Source organism: Pithys albifrons, chromosome 23 (genome assembly GCF_047495875.1).
Source record: "Pithys albifrons albifrons isolate INPA30051 chromosome 23, PitAlb_v1, whole genome shotgun sequence".
NCBI lineage: Eukaryota > Metazoa > Chordata > Aves > Passeriformes > Thamnophilidae > Pithys > Pithys albifrons.
The window spans coordinates 2,401,701-2,420,227 of record NC_092480.1 but is presented as its reverse complement, the minus strand read 5'-3'; the positions used below and the strand labels follow the sequence as shown (position 1 = coordinate 2,420,227).

At 58.8% G+C, this 18,527-nt stretch overlaps 2 protein-coding genes across 3 annotated transcripts; both read right to left on the bottom strand.

Moving 5' to 3' along the window:
* Positions 1–104: 104 nt before the first annotated feature.
* Positions 105–7,479, bottom strand: SCN4B (sodium voltage-gated channel beta subunit 4). The gene is made up of 5 exons (XM_071576189.1): positions 7,316–7,479; positions 3,962–4,125; positions 3,064–3,289; positions 2,697–2,826; positions 105–2,589 (listed from the first exon to the last, which is right to left on the bottom strand). Exons 1-5 carry the CDS (start codon positions 7,377–7,379, stop codon positions 2,496–2,498), a joined length of 678 nt encoding a protein of 225 aa, XP_071432290.1. The 5' UTR covers positions 7,380–7,479; the 3' UTR covers positions 105–2,495.
* Positions 7,480–12,653: 5,174 nt separating this feature from the next.
* On the bottom strand, positions 12,654–18,083 carry SCN2B (sodium voltage-gated channel beta subunit 2). 2 transcript variants are annotated; one of them, XM_071576394.1, is made up of 4 exons: positions 17,824–18,083; positions 15,185–15,351; positions 14,827–15,037; positions 12,654–14,674 (listed from the first exon to the last, which is right to left on the bottom strand). In XM_071576394.1, the coding sequence occupies exons 1-4, from the start codon at positions 17,993–17,995 to the stop codon at positions 14,475–14,477; spliced, it is 750 nt and encodes a 249-aa protein (XP_071432495.1). In that variant the 5' UTR covers positions 17,996–18,083; the 3' UTR covers positions 12,654–14,474. The 2 variants fall into 2 exon arrangements, with proteins under 2 accessions (XP_071432495.1, XP_071432496.1); XM_071576395.1 differs by lacking the exon at positions 17,824–18,083 and adding an exon at positions 16,254–17,766.
* Between the last annotated feature and the right edge of the window lie 444 nt (positions 18,084–18,527).

Genomic DNA, 18,527 nt, shown 5'->3' with positions numbered 1-18,527 from the left:
TTAAAGGAAAGGATTTGTTTTTTCATGCAGCCTCTGAACTCTTTGTCCCCCCTTCACAGACCTAAACAGACACCCACAGCAACCCAAACCACAGTGAGTTTCTCTAGTAAACATAAACTTTATTTCATTCAAGGCAAAGCTAACTAAACCTCTACAGTGCAAAAATGTGCTGTAAGTCGTCACAGAGCCTGTCGCGCACACATCCTGTGCTTACACGCAGGTGTCTCCCCCACAGATTTACATATGCTTGTACACATACATGTCTGTGGCTGCACACACCCCAGGTGTGCCCTGGAAAGCCTCTGCAGACCCCCCAAAGCCCAAGGGGCAGCAGAGACCCCACCAGTGCTGGCACAAACCCCCAAGGGCAGCCCGCTCCCCTGGGGCCCCCGCTCTGCGTGCAGCACCTGTGTGCATATAGAGTTACGTTCCAAAAAACTGCTTATGTGGACCTCTTCCATCGAGCCAGAGGAGTAATCCATGCATAGTGCAGCATTGCATATCCGGCGGGAAGTGGAACTGCGCCCACACGCCGACGAGAAAAGGCCAACAGGTTAGGACAGCTAAAAATAGTTCTTTAAAAAAACTCCCTCCCTCCCCTCACTGTCCTCTCCCACAGGAGGGCTCCTCCAAGGACAGGCCGGGGGTCTCTCAGGGTGACTGGGAGGTCTCACACCTCCTCCTGCGTGTTCACACGTGGCAATGGCCCGTCACAACGCCAGGCATCAGAGGGACTCCTGCCCCGGGACCTTGGCAAAGCCATGCAGAGCACCCCACACCTCCCGTGAGGTAGCTCAGACTTACTGTCCCCACTTTACGGATGGGGAAACTGAAGCACAAAGAAGTGATGTGCCTGAGGGTCCCACAACCCCCAGAGAGCAGACCAGGATCCCAACTCCCACTTGCATGTCTGACCAGCAGCCGAGGCAACCTGCCCGGTGCCAGGTGCCAGTGTCTGTCCCATGTCCCAGTACATGGCCCTGATCCAGTGGGTGCCACTGAGCCCAGCCTGGTGTGGTCAGCCTGCTGTACTCCAAGCTGCCTTCCATGTCACCATCTCCAGAGAAGGTAGCACCCATCCTTTCCTTGCTCACCTACCTTCCACTCCAGCACCTCTGCTAGAGCACAAGGCCCCACAGCCAAGCAAGTCAGGGCTCAGCTGTGATTCCCAAATTAGAGAGGGGCTTCACTGTCAGACACCCACAAATAGGAGAAATAGGGAACAAAGCACATTGTAAAGGACATTGTCAGCCTCAGTTGTAGAATCAGCTCATTCACTTAATGTCTTCCATCCTTGGGTTGCCTGAGTCCACTCACAAAGACCCTCTGGCTTTTAGTGGCACCCCTTATCCCAGGATCTCAAAGCACTTCACAAGCATTAGCCACGGAAGCCTCACGATCACCACGTGAGGAAGGGCAGTATTATTATCCCCATTTTATAGATGGGGAAACTGAGGCATGGAGAGGCAGAGCAACTTGCCCAAGGTTGCCCAGTAGGCCAGTGGCACAGCCCTGGCCTGGCCCCCCTTGCCAGACTGTGCTCCCTCCCTGCATGGCAGATGGATGCCACAGTTTTCCTTTGGTGAAAGGGCAACACAATCGGCTGCTTTCCCATTGGAGCCTAATATAAAAATATCCATCTAACGAGTTCAGCCTTGGCATCAGCATCAAAAGCACCACTGCTCTGAGTGCCAAGCTTCAGAAAGAGGGGAGGGGGACAGCACAAACCAAGGGAGGGCTCCCAGGGTGGCTGCCTGGGGAGAAGCCCCTGCTGTCCCCAGGGTTGGCCCTCCACACGGGCAAAGCCAGTGTGAAACATGACACAGCCAGGCCCAGCTGCTGATCTCCCCAGCCCTGCTGTGGGAGGAACTGAGGCACAGCAAGGGGCCTCTCACTGATTTGGTTATCCAATGCTTAACAGGGGAGCTGAAGCCAAGCCCCATCACAGCAGCCCTGTTTCTTCCCATTCTGTGCTTGACTCACGGGAGATGCAGCAGCAGGAGACTCTGTCTCTAATGGCCAGCTCTGTGCATCCTTGCTCTGCTCCAGAAACCTTCTGGATGAAGCAGGCAGCTTCCAACCACCCCAGCATCCAGCAAGCCACCCCACACTCCTCACAGCCTCTGCTCTCCAGGAACACTGGGACCCCTGGTCGCCCACCACCTGGCACCCCCAGGCACAGTACCCACCTGGCTGCACACCAGGGCACTCCCAGCCCCCGAGCCCTTCCTTGCCTGCCCGGCACCCTCTTGCCTTCACTCAGAGCAGAGCAGGCAGCTCCCTCTGCCCCAGCAGCCTCCCAGTCTGAGTGCGCGAGAAGCTCCCAGTCCCCGTGGCAGCTGAAGCCTTCTCCGAGAAGCAGTGCAGGTTGCAGGCACGTGTGTAATAGAAACATGTCTCAAGCGTTGGCAGTTCGGAAAGAAAACAAAAGGGGAAGGCTCGTCCCCTGCCCAGGCTCCCACTGAAGGGTGAGCTGGGCTCGGGATGCTGCTGCTTCATGCCTTTGGTGGTGCTTTTTGTTCCGCCTTGGAGCCGGCCAGACCATTCTCAGTGTTGTCATTCCCTGACGAGCTCACCAGACACTCCTTCCTGCGGGAGAGCACATGGCCAGCTGACAGCCCCCAGCCCCTCCTGACCCCTCGCACCACGGCCCTGGCCCCGGGGAGCCCTGTCCACAGCAGCACCCCCACACTCACTTCCCATCCTGGATCTTCTTGATGATGAACAGGACAACCCTCTTGATGAGCATGAAGAGGATGAGGAGGCCGATGAGCCCCCCTACAACGCCCACGATGATGAGCGTCACAGTGTTGTCTGTCTCCACCACTGCAGGAGAGAAGGTGCTGAGGGGGCTCAGGAGGGGAGCAGGGAGCTCCCAGATGCACATCCCACCCCAAAAAGCAGCTATCCCTTCAACCATGAGCCTTGCCCTTCAGGAATGCCAACCAACCACCTGCAGGACACCCCATGCATCACCATAAGAGTGAATCAAGGCAGGTGCCAGCATGGCTTGGCATCTCCGCCACCCCATTGCTACTCAGGGGAGTCCTGGCCAGCACTCACTCTTGTGGACCACGGTGAGGAAGATGGTGGCATTGTGCTGTGCGTTCCTCTCCTTGGGGTTCTTGACGTGGCAGGTGTATTTCCCAGCATCGCTGAACTCCACGTTGTTCAGCACGATGGAGATGTTGTAGTCCTTCTTGGTTGTGGAGCCAACAAATTCGACCCGCGGGTTGCCTGTCACGAAGGTGGGCTCTGTGGCCGTGTTCTTTATCTTGCCTTGGTAAATCTGCAGGGGTGCAGGGTGTGGGGTCAGCTGGGCTCCCAGCGTTCCCACATGAGAGGAAGCCTGGAGTTCTCCTGACAGTGCCTTGCCTCAGGTCTGCACACACAGACACTCACTGTCCCAGTACACCCCCTTAAAGCCATGGAGGAGGACCCAATGCACATTCCAAAGGGAAGCAGCAGATTAATCTGATTAATCTGGCCCGCCCTGCAGTGACAGTACAGACCAGGTAAAACATAGGAGAAACCCTGCCAGAGAGAGCCCTTTTGCTGGCCAGACCAGCTCCAAACCAGCCCTTCTGCTAAGTAGTTGAGGAGTGGAATATTCCCAGCAGGATGCAAATCTATACAGAAGCTTTACTACTACAGAACAAGTGAAGGAGGAGAAAATTAACCCCATTTTGCCCAAACTCCAGACTTGCACCTGAACAACCATTTTATGAAAATAAATGAGCCTGTGGGCAGCGGCAAATCTAGAACAGCTTTGTGCCAAAAGCACAGATGTGCTGGGGTATTTGAGTCACCCTGTTTGCACAGCCTTGTCCCACCCAGAGCTGGTGACACTCAGAGAGATGGGCATCCCACACAACTGTGAGAACTGCAGTGCTGGTCTGCACTGGGGAAGCAGAAAAGGTCCTGCCACAAAAGCAGAGGCAAAGCCAGGAGAGCCACCCACCATCTCTGTCGAGTTGAAATACCATGTGAAGACCAGGTCCTGGAAGCCCATGCAGGTAGTGAAGGTGCAGGGCAGCAGGACATTGGAGTTATTCAGAGCCATCACAGTGTTGGTCTTCCCCACAGACACCTCCAAGGCGAAGGCAATGGCGAAGATGTGCAAACCTGGCAGGGAGGAGGGGAGGAGAAATGAGGACATGGGTTTGTCACCCCTCATCCCTTCAGCATGGCAGGCTGGTATGGCAGGAGCAAAAGTGCATGTCCCCAGCACCAGTGTGGATCAGTGAGAGAGGGGACCTGCTCCTGGAGGAACTGGGACTGGCTGGCACCCACAGGGGCAGCACGGGTTGAAAGGGAACCATAATATCACCACGAGTGAAGCGCACAAATGAAAGGCCTGATTTGCATGTTATCCACAGGCCTTCAGCTAAACCTTAAAGGGGGAGAAAGAAAGCCAAAGCAAAGCAGAGCTCTGTTCTTCATGAAGGAGCTGGAACAGTAATTAGTGTCGCTGTCCTGGCCGCCTGCCACCCGCCGTCCCCCTCACAGCCAGTGCAGCTCCTCACAGCTCCGGGTGACCCTCCAGAGCAGCACCCTCACTCCTGGGAGCTGAGGGCCTCAGCTCCCTCTGGAGACGGCAGATGACCTTCAAACTGGAGAATGCAGCTCTCCTGCTCCTCGCCTCCCCATGAGCTAGGAGAAAGGCATCGAGGAGCAGGTACAAGCACAGCTGCACTGAAAGCTCTCGGGGTGCCACACAGGGACTGGCATTTCACCCCTGTGCACCAGCCACTGTCCACACAGATCCCTTCCGGGGGCACAGGAATACTTCTTGGGGCACAGAAATGCTCCTGGTCAGAGGAGCAGCCCCACTCCTCATCCCCACCACACTGTCCCGTTTGTATGATGTGGCATGGGCAAGATGTGACACAACCTAGCAAAGCACTGTCCTCCCCTTTCCTAGACCTCATCCACCCCTGCAGAGCTTTTCCTGGGTGCTCTGACACTAAAGCCAGGGGACACAGCTCTTCCCACAGCTATGAGCCGATCCCCAGCTCCTCCAACACCTTAACTCGGACACACCGCCCTCAGCCTCAGATTCGCATCTCTCTGCAGCCGCCTCAGCTGCTGATTTATTCTCCCACACATGCCGGTGCTAACAACTCCCCAGGCACGTCGCAGCCGGAGCCAAGCCCGAGAGCCCTGCATCCTGGGCTCCGGGCCCTGCTGCAGTGCTGCATTGCAAGCACTGCAGGGAAAGAGTTATTTAACTTTATACAGGAGCACTCTGTTTTGCTCGAGAGGCCGTAGCTAATGACAGGGAGTGGTTCCCCACCAGATGGAATCTCCTGCAGCTGCCAGGCTCAAAGACCAGCCCCAGGCTACAGAGGGGACTTCACAGCAGGAATGTCCCAGGGGAATCATGCTGCTACCTGGAGTAGGAGCTGGCAGAGGGATGCCTGGCTCTGCAGGTATGTCTGAGCAGGCGAGGTGTTGCAAGCAGACACTTACTTACAGGAAAGATGATTCCTTGCAGCTTGTAACACTTTTAATCCTGTCTGCCACTGTTAGAATGTCATGAACATAATCTGAATCGAAGTGTGGGGTAAATCAAGGCTGACCTTGTTCCTGTCACGCTGTGGTATCCAGGAAGACAAAATTGATATGTGACCACTAAATAAAGCACAGAGGAAAACACGCCGGGAGATCACTGGCTGAACCTGCCACACACCAGCTGTCAGCATTACTTTTCCATATGCCCAAAGCTGGTGCACTTTGCACCACCAGAGCCCCAACCTTCAGTGCACGGGGCCAGCCCCACCGGGGGCTCCAGACTGCCTCCATGCCTGCAGGCACCAGCATTCCCTAAGAGACAGCCAAAGGGAAGTAGGGAACAGCCACTCCTGCTGCTGTAAGAGCCTTGGCTACCTGCTCTTTTGCTCAGCCCCACTAATGAGGGGTCCCACTGCCACTGAGCGATGTGCTCAACCAGAACCACCATCTCTGGGAAAGCTGCTCTGTAAAAACTTTCACTGTGCAGAACAGCCAGCAAGACCTCCTGGCACAGGCTGAAAGCCGTATCTGGCAGGCTGGCCAGGCTCTTCTCCAGCAGGGTTCAAGGGAAGAGCTCCCAGGGTGGCTGGAGCCCAGCTATGATGTGCTCTGGGACAGGACACATGGCCCTAACCCTTCTTGTGGGCACCAATGGAAGAAGCTGTGCCCTGGCTCCCTGGTGCAGCCAGGATCTCACTGCCACTCTCTGGGGAGCATGGCATTCCCGAAATGCACACACACACAGACCTGCCCAGCATCCCTCTTCCCACCTCCCTTTCTAGTTCCCAGCCCACCTGAGTGACCTGTGGGATGAGGGTCACACCTCCAACGTCCCCCGCCCTAAGTGGTCTCCAGCATCTTCAAGCCTCTCCTACCACCCCACTGCCAGCCCCATGCTGAAAGCATCTTCAACCAGGTGCTGGCACCCAAATACTGCAGGGAGTCAGGTACTTACATGCCTTTTTGTGTCTCCAGCTCCCTTAAACTTAAGAACTATGCCCTCTAAAACGCCTCCCAAGGGAGTTTCCCGGTAGCAAGGGCTGCACATCCAGCCCTTTTTTCCAAGCTGACACGAGGATGACCCACGGGAGCAGGAGTGCAGCGGGTGCGTGAGGCTGATGCAGGCGGCTGGAACCAGCCCCAGGTGAGCAGTGGGGAGGGGACGGCTGCGAGCACCTCCCTGCACCCTGTGGCAGGGGAATCTCGGGCATCCCCGGGCACAGGGCTGGGCATCATGCTCCAAGCAGCGGCCCCTGCAACGCGGGGTCCGTCCCGGCGCCGGGGACAAGCGCATGCGAATGGTTGTTGTACAAAATGAACTGTAAGACAATGACCTGTCGGCGGGCGTGCTGGCGCTGAAGCAGTGCATGGCCTCCCCACGGCCATCCCCCGGTCACGGGCGGGCGGGCAGCGCGGTCCCCGCTCGCCGGGCAGCGCAGGAGCGGGGCAAAGCGGGGTACAGCCGCAGTGCTCGCAGGAGAAGCGCCGGCCACGGGAGCGCTGGTGCGGGCAGGGCAGGGGCCGGAGCCGGGACTTCGGAGCTCGGGCTCGGCTGCCAAGTCACCTTGACCAAGTGACTTATCCCCGGACTGTCCGTCTGCAGAGCGGAGAGCGGCGTTAGCGCCCGCGGGCGGCATCCCCGGGCGCGGCGGGCGGGATGCGGGGGCCGAGCGCGGAGCGGGGGTTCCCCCGCCTCGGGTCCCCGGGACAAGGTCCCCGCCGGAGAGCCGGGGGAGCGGGGCAGGACGCGGGCGGTACCCGGGGCGTGGAGCGGGTCCCCGCAGCCCCCCGCGCCCCTTACCCAGGAGTGCGGCCAACAGGCGCGGCGCGGCGCGGTGGCGAGCGGCGGGCGAGCCCGGGGCCATGGCTGCGGCGCGGTGCGGGGAGGTGCGGGGCGGTGCGGTGCGGAGCGGTCCCTGCTGCCCGCAGCGCCCGGCTCTGGTCGCCCCCGCGGAGGGCGAACGGAGCCGGGCGGGGCCGCGCCGGGCGGGGCTGCGCTGAGCCTTCCTCCGCCCTCCTCCGCATCCCCCCGCGCATCCCCCCGCATTCCACCGCCCCGCGCATCCGCCTGCCCGGGGGCTCGGGGTGCGCTCCCTGGAGCAGCGCAGTGACGGTCTGCCCTGCACCCCGAATCCTGGGGTTGGATTTGGGCACCTCACAAGAAGGACACTGTGGTGCTGGAGCGTATCCAAAGAAGGGTCTGCGGCACAAGTCTGATGAGGACCGGCTGAGAGAGCTGGGGATGCTCAAGAGGTTCAGGGAGGACCTTATCGCTCTCTGCAACTCCCTGACAGGAGGGTGGAGCCAGGTGGGCGTCGGGCTCTGCTCCCAGGGAACAAGGGACAGGATGAGAGGAAATGGCTTCAAGTTGCTCTAGGGGAGGTTTGGATTAGATTTTAGGGAAAATTTCTTCACAGAGCTGTCCAGCACTGGCTCAAGTGCCCAGGGCAGTGTTGGAGTCACCAGCCCTGTAAGAGTTCAAAAAACATGTGGGTGTTGCACTTGGGGACAAGTTTTAGTGGCGGCCTTGGCAGTGCTGGGTTAACAGTTGGATGCAATGATCTCAGTGGTTTTTTTAAACCTTAACAATTCTATGATGGCCTGGGAAAGCTGGGCTGGTGCTGCCCTGGGCCATCTTTGGAAAGGGCCAAAGTGCCACTAAGGCTGGTGGCTTCCCTGCAGCTGCAGGGAGGACAAAGAATGGGACAGCCTCAGCTGTCACTTGGGCATCTCACAGAGCGACAAAACAAGTGTCCCTGCCCTCCATCCCCAAGGCACCTCCCAAACCCAAGGCAGACAGAAGATGCAGGTGGAGATTCAGATCCAGCCACCAGTGGGCAGAGGGACCCACTCAGTCCTCAAGGAAACTTGCTGTTCTCACCCTGAGCTTGTTCCAGAACAATTGGCTGCAGGTTATCAGAGGCAGTAACCATTTCTTGATATTCAGCACTACACACCATAAACTGAGCAGCAGACAAAATCAGGTGGAAAAGAGATTTTCAATCAGCTGGAGTCATAACGTCTGATTCCCTGATAGCTGATATCAAACCTATTGTACATGATGATTGCAGTCCACAATCTTTCATTGACTTATGTAATTCTTTTATAATTCATAAGGAAGACAATCACCCTGCCTGTGTGTCCAGGGTGCTACAACCCTTCACAGCATGTCGAGTCTCCTCATCCCCTCTCCAGATCCCTTTGCAGCTCACTCTCCTGCCCACTTGGCCAGCAGCATGAAGCAGGAGGGAAGAGAGAAAGCAGGAGCTTTGCAGGGCACAGGGACATCCCAGGGGAGCCTGAGAGGATGTCAGCAGTGCCTGTGGGTTGAGGCATTAGGGCTGCAGATCTGGCAACAGAGACAGGAAAAGTACGGGTGGAGCGGGCTGGGCAGCGCTGGCAGCCGCGCTGCAGGAGTGGCGTGCACGGTACTGCTGATGCAGCAGAAGGTGCCTTGGCAGGCGGCTGTGGTGGATAGAGAGGTGATGGATACACAGAGGTGAGTGGAGCTGCAGGCACCAGTGACCAGGCAGGCACAGTGCCAAGACAGGAGGAGAAGCACTGCATTTGCTGGAGCATCACTAATTGTGAGAGGGGAGGCAGAGAGGTCTGAGGGGGTGGAGGGATGCCTGTCACCTCCCTGCATGATGGCTCCTGGGGTCAGAGTCACAGGTGAAGGTGAGTCTGAGGCTGGAATCTTCAGCATCCAATGAGCAGGACCATGGAGACCTGCAGCACTGGGGACCAGGAACAGTAGCACCCTTACCCTGGTGCAGGGAAAGGCCATTAGATGTGAAAAACCCCCTTCTGTGATGCTCAAGTGTCTGCCAAGTTTACTTCCTAAACGAGGGGTCAAGCTGGAATGCGTTTGGCCAAGCTGTGATTTAGGAATCCTACCAGCAGAACCCCAAATCCTTTTGGAGGCAGGAAGGCTGGAAGTAGCAGCACCACCTGGCTGCAAAGGCTGGCCACAGAATACAAAAGAGCTGCTGTGAACACTGGTACAAACAGGGTGCACTGGGCAGGTGGGTACCCAGCTCATTCCATGCTGACATGCTCCTGCAGCCACATTTCCCTGCTCAGCATCTCTGCAGAGGCAGCAGCCCGGTGCCCCACTGTGCCTGGGGCCAGCTGTGCCCACACAGCCCAGGGCTCAGAGTGGGATGCTGGCTGTCACCAGAGCCTGATAGAGATGTCACACTTGGCAGTTCCAGCCGGTCTCCCCGGCCGACTGATCTCGTGAGACATCTGCCACTGCCGCGGGCCGGGAAAGGCTCTGCTCTCCCACAGCCCGGCCCCGATGAGCAGCGTGTGCCACGGCCAGGAAGGGCACTCACAGCAGCTGGCCCCGGGATTTTGGCACTATGCTGATGTCCAGCATGAGACCCGGGATTCCTGTGGCTCAGCGGAAACTTGTTCTGCTGAGTCCAGCACCAGGATGCTGTGTCTGGTTTCAGGGAAGGTGAGCTCCCTCTGCTCGAACACTGTCACCTCCCGGGGGGACAGGAAGAAGGGCCCAGGGGTGCTGCCAGCTGGTTCACAGCCTGTGGGAGGGAGGGAGACACAGTGGCTGTCTATGCACCTTCACTCTCACTTTGCACTGGTGGAGCTGGGAGGGTTAAAATGCCAGGCTGCTGATCCCCGAGGAGGGCTCTTGCCTCCCTCCACGTGGGTACCAACCAGGTAGGACTGAGCAGAGCAGTTGGGCTGCAGCCTCCCAGCTCAATGCAGCAGGAGCAGTGCTGGCCCCAGCTGCCCTGGAGCATCCTGCCAGGGGCTGTCCCAGGAGGACAGCGCCAGCCCCCTCCCAAACCTCCCCGAGCCAGAGGATGCTGAGCTCCCAGACCTGGAGCAGGCAGAACCCTCCTGCCAATGGAGGAGGAGGAGGTGGCAACGCTGGAACAGAGCTTCCCATCAGCACCTTATATTTACTGCAAGGTCCTCTGGCTGTGACCTTTAAAAGACAAGGTGGCCTGGCAGCCCGGGAGCTGGCAGTGGGCAGGAGGCACCCGCAGGGATTGGACTCTGCAGGACTGTCCTGGCTGGGATGGACCCACCGAGCTGGGAGCTGAGAGGTTCTGGGCACACAGACTGCGGGTGAGTACCTGGATGCCTTTGTCATTCCAGCTCTCCCCTGCCTGCAGCTCTCCCTTGGAACAATGCTTTCCCCTCTCCCTGCATCCCTCCCCCTGCCAGCGCTGTGCTGCCGCTGCCTCCTCGCCCCTGCCCACAGAGCCGGCTGCCCTCCGGAGCTGCACAGGTTCCTCACCCCCTTTCATGGGCCCTTTAAACAAGCAGGGAAAGAGCAGCAGTGTCCCCCGGCAGCCACTGCAGAGGCATCTGCAAGAAGCACTGAGGCAACCCTGCTGTGTCCCAGGAGAAAGTTTCTTCTGACCTGACACAGCCTGAGGCCACCTCCACTGAACTCTCCCCATTCCATCTCTTCAGAGTTACCCTTCCCACCCCTCAGAGCCCAGGAGTTCACCACCCCAGGCTGTCCTCTTTCCAGGTCCCCTTCTCCCAGCCCCAGGAGCTGGACAGCATCCCAGGACAAATTCTGGGCTCCTCTGAGTCCCCTGTGACTCTCTGCACAGCACAAGGCAGAATTCCCTGTCACTTCCTGACTCTTCTCTTGCTCTTTGACACCTGTAATCCCACCTGGTCTAAGGAAGTTAAAGTGGTCTGTAAAAGGGACTGTCCCTGGCTCTACAGAAGCACTAGAGTGTTGCAGCCACTGCCCTTGGTCCCCTGCAGTGAAGAACTCACCCTTGTCCTGTCTCACGGGGTCTTCTCCATGATCCCACACGAGCTTTTTGCCAGCAACATTCCAAGAGGTGTCCTGAAAGTGCCAAGCTGTGGATCCCCCATCCCCTTTGCCTGTGGCTGTGTTCACTCCTCCATGGGGCTGACCCCCCAGAGCCGGGAGGGGCAATAACCCCGTGCCATCCTCCAGAGAGCTGCTCCTCACTGTACAGAGAAGTAGTTCCCTGCCATGGTCCAGGTATCAATTGGCTGCAGCCCCCGGCACCAGCCCAGCACTGCAGGACTGTGTCAGCAGGACAGTGGAGGTGATTTGGGTGCCCTTCCTAAGGGAGGGAGAGGTGCTGTGGGGACGTGGAAGTTTTCTGCAGTGCTAACCCCACAGCCAGGCACAGGGCAAGGTGTTCAGGGTGCAGTGCTTGGGCAGGCAGGGACATGGAAGAGCTCATTCCATTGGCACTGCTGGCTGCCACCCAGCTGCTGGGAGCAGCAGTGGGCTGTTGAGGGGGTAAGGCAGGGCAGGAAGGCAGCACTGGCCTGGGAAAGAGGTGACTGTAGATGTGTAAGGGCAGCTGCTGGACGCTGATTGTGTAGAGAATTGGGATGCACTGGTGTTCAGCAGCCCAGGTAGAAGGGCAGTGGGGAGATGCATGACAGAGGGCAGCTGTCAGAGCTCCCTTCGCGTCTCCACGGTGGGTAAATTGATGGATGTGCCTATTAACTGTGCCCCAGTTGTGCCGAGCTGCTCCAGAGCATCCACACGGCGTTGCTGGATTGCTGAGTGGGAGAGCAGCCCAGTTACGGGTGTCCATCACCCAGCACCTGCCCTGGGCTCTGCTGGAGCCTGCTGAGCCTTGCGTGCCATGCCCCTGGGCAGCCATCAATCCTGACTCTCTGCAGAGCAGGGATGGGGAAAATGGCAGGGCACAGGTCTTTGTGGCACAGCTGGAGTGCTCACAGTGGGTGCTGAGCACCCCTGAAATCTCAGTGTGGGAAGGCTGGGGCAGCACTGGCCACTGTCCCACATCCAGCAGTGCCCTGCCTGCCCCTGGCTCTGTGGAGCTCCCAGTGGTGGAGCTGTGGACACACAGGCTGCCCTTGGCTCCTTCAGCACCCAAAGCACCACAGCAGGATCAAGCTCCCCACAGGAATTTGCTTGTCCCCCCTGGGGCAGGTGCACAGGCAGAGCAGATGAGGGACCTGTCCTGCCTCTCCCGGCAGCAGCACAAAAGCATCGAGCGCAAAGTTTGTGTTTTGTTGTTCTTTTGTTTGTTTGACTGTACAAAGAGCAATAAAAACATCCTACACTCAGCAGAACAGCAAGAGAAGCCCATCGGAAGGCGCAAACCCGAGGCCACACCACGACCGATACCAGCCCCTCCTGTGTGTATAGATATATATTTGTAGACTCTGTTGTGTACAGATATGTACATACAGATGCATTGGCAAGTTGCAATCCAAAGAATATAGTGCACGAAAGAAATGAAAGGCAGATGCAAGGCTGGCCATGTGCAACACTCAGAGCCCTCTGGGCGTCGAGTTGCCGGCCCAGTCCCACGTGGAGCCAGGGACAGCCCGGCTCTGAGCAGAAGGCGGTGTGGGAACACCGCTGGCACTGTGCGGGGGAGCCACGGGCGTGGGGTGTGCGGGGACAGGCAGCTCAGCCCAGCCCTCTCTGGGACGGGACAGGGGGAGCCACACGTGGGATACGGCACATTCCTGCTGCGGATGGGAAGGGGAGCGGCGTGGGAGCCCAGCGAGGTGGAGCGCCATGGAGAGGGCACATGGGGCTGGGGTGGAAAGCGATGGGGCAGAGCAGGGAGGGCACGGATGTCCCTTCATCCCAGGGGCCTGACAGCATTGCCTGTGGCACTGCTGGGATGGCACCCACCCAGGGACACAGCAAAGGTCTTCCTTCTCCCCTGGCAGTGCTGCTCGTGCGTGGGTCCCTGGGCAGTGTCCCCTGTGGCTCTGTGCACTGCTCTTCTCCTGCCCCACACCCTGCCTGCCATGGGAGAAGAAAAGCCCAGGCATGGTGCTGCAGGGCACACTGCCCTGGAACACTTCCCTAGCTGACCCTGGAGTGCTCCAGCCCCTCAGCTCACCTGCCAGGTGAGGCAGGTGGCACTGGGCACGGGGCTTGCAGCTGGGCACGCTGGCAGTGCATTGCCATGGCAGTTATGGGTTGCGCAGTGCTCTGCAGGGAGGCTGGAGGAGGCAGTCTCAGCATGACAGGGCTGCGTGAGGGTGACAGAGATGTCCTAACTCGGGGCCTGCTGTTGTGCCCAGTCCTTCCCAGCAAGTGACCAAGATCTCCTCTTCCTCCCAGCAGCTCCTCGACCTGAGCAGCCTCACCCTGCCACACCCCACCACCTCAGTTTGACACATCAAAAGAACATTTTCCATTACAATTACCCTTTCCAAGAAGGAAATAACCACAAAAAGTCAGCTAATGCTCAGACCCAAAAATAGCCCAGGAGGCAGAAGGGTACATTCTTTGCAAACCAGGAGCCATTAGTGGTTCCAAAACAGAGCAAAGCTCCGTGGCACTGTGAGCTAATGTCATTACCCAGCCCTCAGCTTCCGAGCAGCCTGGGACAGTCCCTGAGGAGTGTGAGCTTTCTGTCTCAGCACCCTCAGCACTGGCACACAGGACTTGCAAGCAGGAGACTGGCAGCTGTCTGAGATCCTTCGGGATGGGAACACCAGAGCCTGTGCTCCAGGCACAGCAGGAGCACCTCGGGAATGAACCATGGCTCTTAGGACAGAGGGCCACTGGCCCCTGCTCATGATTTCTACTGGGACAGAGTGCAGACAACTGGGCACGAGGCTGCCCAGACCCCTCTGCCCTTCCTGGCACTCCCTGCTCCAGTCCCTTCATGTATGGGGACCGCACTGGTTCCCCCTCTCCCACACCAGCCTGTCCCCAGTACCTCCTCACAACTCAGGCACTCAGAGCAGGGGACAGGCTGATCCCAGCTCAGCCTCAGGGCAGCCTTGATGTGCTTCAGCCCTCCTCCCCAGCCCTGCCCACCAAGGCCAGGCTCCAGGGACCTTCTCTCCGTGCCCTGCTCCAGGCTGGGTTGGGTATTTGGATGGAAGGAGGGATGCTCTGGGGAGACAGAAATCCTTGCTCTGGGAAGCACAACGAGAGGGTCACGCTGTACAGGGGTGAAAAGGGAGGGGCGGGCAGGGGGGCATTACTTGGTGCCCTCATCTGGGTTGCCTTCACCATCTGTCTTCCCTTCCTCCTCCGTCTTCTGGTCGTCTGTGTTGAGCCTCTGCTGCTTTTTCCGGCGCACACATTTCACCACCATCAGCACCAGGATCACCACGGCCAAGAAGCCGCCCACAGAGGCGCCCACGATGACAGCCACTGTTGAGTCATGCTTTGGGGGCTCTGGGGAGACAGGACATGGGCTCAGGGCACAGACCCATCCACTGGAGACAACTGGGAACAGGCAGGACTCCTGCTCCAAGAGCCAGAGAGCAAACCCTGCATGGAGCAGAGAGCCAGCCTTGCACCCAAGAGTGCCCCACCACACGACTGACCTTTGGTGAGCACCTTCAGGCTGATGCTGGCGTAGCCCCGGTGCCGGTCCGGGGGGTTCAGGACGTAGCAGTTGTAGATGCCCTCGTCCTCCAGCTGCACGTTTTTGAGGGTAAAGGACACGTCGTACTTGGCAGGGTTCCCGGTGAACTCCACCCGGTTCCCAAAGCGGTCCAGCTGCTTGTTCATGATCTTCAACCGGAACTGCAGAAACTGAGCAGCCAAGTGGGAGAGGAGGTCAGGCAACACTTGGCAACTCACACCTTTGTTCCTCAGCTGGGCATCCCCTCCCTGCACATGCTGCCCTGCAAGAGACCCCAAGAAACACACACAACTACTTTGAGCCCCAGTGAGACTCACCAGCTCCTCTGAGCAGTTACTGCACTCCTGGTACGTCCAGTTGAGGGAAAACTGCTTGTTCTCCACTTTGTAGCAGGAGTTGAAGGTGCAGGAGAGCTTCACGGAGGTGCCATTCAAGGCATTGATGATGGGGGGGGCCATGACCTCCATGCCCAGTCCCGGGGGTGCTGTCGAATGCAGATGAGTTAGGAAGGGGGCACATCCTGCAGCCAACCTGACTGGGGCCTGGCATTGCCCTCCAGGCACATCCACACACACTGCATCCAGCCAGGAATGGGATTTCCTTACACAGCAGTGGCAGAGAACAAGGGAAGCAGCCCCAACCTTGGCACCAATCCCCTGTCTGGACAGGAAGAGCATCATCCCTGCCCTGCCAGGGCTGATGACCCTTCTGTGCCATGCCTGGTGCTGAATCCTGCTGACTCCCAGCCAGCCCTGCTCCTGCCGTTGCCCGAGGCTTTCCTGCTGCAGGATCGATAGCGCCGTGCGAGGGCTGGATGCAGCGTCAGCACACGGGGCTCGGCGCCACAGCCGCCCTGAAATTTATGGCTGCGCTCATCAGATTTCATTCCCAGCAGGACACACTACGGCAGCGAGGGCTGGGAGCTGCCAGGGCTGGCCCCAGGGGCTGCAGGGGGAATGCAGATGCTCCTCCCTCCCAGCAGTGCCCACACAAGGATTTTCCAGCTGGGAATGACCAGAGCAAGATCTTGGTTGCCAGTCCCTGCTCCCTGACCTCGCTATGGCAGAGAAACAGTTCCTAGTGCAGTTTGCTGGGCAGGACTCACCTGGGGAATGGGCAGGGATGGAGTGAATGTGACCTGCTCCCTACTCAACTCCTTCCCTGCAGCTCCCCTAAACTGCTGCCTGCCCCAGCAGCACCCCAGACCCAGTGCCTGCATCCAGCACCTCCCCTCCCTGGAAGGAGGCTGCAAACACCGAGGCTAACCCTGAGAAGCACAGGGACTCAGAGCCCTGGGAGGGATGGGACCGTAAAGGGGAGGGGTGGCATCTCACAGGGCAGGGACAGCCACACTGCCACCAGCAGGTGCTTTTCCGATCACCTCACCTCTCCCCTTGGGCTGCTGCTCTTTGCTCTCAAACCTTCTTCCCGAGGTGCTCCCGAGTCCAGCCCTGCGGCCGAGCTGGATGCATGTCCAGGCTGCTCCGCTGGCCACTCCACTCCGTCTGCAAGCAGGGCAGGAAAGGGGCCAGGCTCTGCAGCCAGGGAAAAGAGTCTTTCCCAAGTCACAGATATGGCTGTTTCAAGCCACAGGTCCTGCTGCAAAGTGTGAACCTGCAGCACCCTGAAGCTCTCTGGGTGGCAGAGGGGTGCCCTCAGGTGTGGCCAAGCCCTGGAGATGGCTCCTTGTTGTGCTGGAAGCTGTGGAGAGCACTCTCCATTCAGCCCCAGTGAAACAGGGATGGGGACAGCTGGCATATGGGGACAAGTTGCAGCACCCAAGGAAGGAAGAAGTGTCCTGAGCCAGTGTTGCAGCCCTGCTGCCCCATCACAGCTTTAGATGCTTCCAAGAAAACCTTGCAGGGATGGGAGAGAAGAGCCAGGAGCTGACCTGTCTCAGCAGGCCTGGTTGGAGGGGTCCCTGTGTGGAGTTCTGAGCACCCATCACTTGATGCCCTGTGTGCCTGCAATTGGGTGACCTGGCTTTGTCCTGTAGCCTCGGATTGCCCCAGGGCTCTGCAGAGGGATGAGATACCAAGAGGAGCAATCCTGTCACCTAAATCAGGGAGACCACGGCCTGGCAGGATTGTGCTGGAGCCAGAGGGTCCTTACAGGCAGCCAGCACGTGCCCTGGGAGTACCCATGTGTGTGAGTCCAAACACTGCCATTGCCCAGCACTGGGGGACAACAGAATTGGGGGAAGAAGCCCCTAAAACCCCTGGGACCGACTGTCCAGGCTGCGTCCTTCGGTGCTGCGCAGGCTCCCAAATGCTCCGTCATGCTGCACCCTGCACCCAGGGAGGTAAAATTACAGCAGCCTCTCAACCAGACCTCACTAGCATTTGTGTCCTCCTTTTCCAGGCTCTCTCCTCAGGGATAAGGCAGCCCAACAGGAGCTCCAGGACAGCATGAACAGCACTTCAAAGAAGTGATGTGTTCCCGTTTGCGATCGATACCGACCCAAAGCTGCTGACGCGCTGCTGGCTGCTGGGCAGGATGCAGGGAACACATCCCCCCCAGCCCGTGCTGCACTGCCAGCCTGGTGCCTGCTCCCCCAGCTGCCAGCCACCACCCCAGGGGACAGCCACAAGCCACCACAGCCCACCTGCCACCACTTTCCCAGCGAGGCACATCCCCTCTCCCCATGGCAGCCCACTGCTCTCCCCGGCATGCAAACAGCCTCGAGCTCAGCACCCAGCGAGCGGGATGCACAGCTTTTGTAGGAGGAGATGCAGTTGCAACATACCCCCCACCCTGCCCAAAAAGCAGGTCACCCTGGCTGGTGGCTCTCTGCGGGGCGCATGCTGGACCACCTCCATCCCCATCCCTGCGGCACGGCGCTTCCCGCTGGCTCAGCTCACCAGGAGGGGCTGGCAGGTGGGGAGGGGGGCTCCTGGCCGGGCAGGGGGGTGTCTGCCCACCTGGCTGCATGCAAGGGCATCAAGCCGACACTTACCCAGCGAGAGGAGCAAGGTGAGGCCAGTGAGGAACAAGGTGGGCTGCGGGAGCCAGGCTTCCAGGCTCATTTTGGAGGATTTTTGTGTGTGGAGAGGACGTGGTGTTGGGCGTGGGTTTTGGAGGTGGTGGTGGGGTTTTTTTCGAACGCCCGGGTTATTTGCAGGTGACATATAACATTAGAGCCGCTTTATTTCCACAGCCCAATATGGCTGGAGCGGTGCTGGGGCGAAAAAAAGGCAGTAAATGCTGTGGTTGGTGGATTGCAGCCGGCGGAGTGGGAGGGCGGAAAAATTTTTCCCTGAACTGCAGGCGACAGCTCCTGGCACTCCAGTTCTGTGCTCTGCTCGTGTGCTGTGGCACAGGATGGGTTTCTGTGGCCTCTGCAGCCCCCTGGTTTCAGTGGGGCTGTGCAGATGTGTCCCCCTTGCCCTGCTGGAGGTTGGTGACCAGCCACGCTCACACCATCCATGGCAGCAGTTCTCATTCAGCTGAGCCTGGGAACACTGGAAATGCACTCCTGAAGCCAGGTGGAGAGCAGAGGGGCCCATCCAGGCTGGGAAGAGCAGAGGGGCCCAAGGAGGCAGCCTGCACAGCAGCCTGGTCAGCATGCCCAGGAGGAGGCAGCACAGGTAGAAGTGCTCACGGTCACCTGTCTGCTCCCAGACCACTGTAAGGGCAGCTCCCCTGCTTCCCAGGGCTGCC

Excerpts from the sequence above, each read along its gene's own strand:
- SCN4B (XM_071576189.1), bottom strand. The coding sequence starts at position 7,379 with ATGGCCCCGGGCTCGCCCGCCGCTCGCCACCGCGCCGCGCCGCGCCTG. Across the intron at positions 2,827-3,063 it reads CCTCACCGTGGTCCACAAGA|TGGTGGAGACAGACAACACT; the intron begins GTGAGTGCTGGC and ends TCTCTCCTGCAG. Across the intron at positions 2,590-2,696 it reads AAGAAGATCCAGGATGGGAA|GAAGGAGTGTCTGGTGAGCT; the intron begins GTGAGTGTGGGG and ends GCTCTCCCGCAG.
- SCN2B (XM_071576394.1), bottom strand. The coding sequence starts at position 17,995 with ATGTCACCTGCAAATAACCCGGGCGTTCGAAAAAAACCCCACCACCAC. Across the intron at positions 15,352-17,823 it reads CACCTTGCTCCTCTCGCTGG|CACCCCCGGGACTGGGCATG; the intron begins GTAAGTGTCGGC and ends TGCATTCGACAG. Across the intron at positions 15,038-15,184 it reads GTAACTGCTCAGAGGAGCTG|TTTCTGCAGTTCCGGTTGAA; the intron begins GTGAGTCTCACT and ends TTGGCTGCTCAG.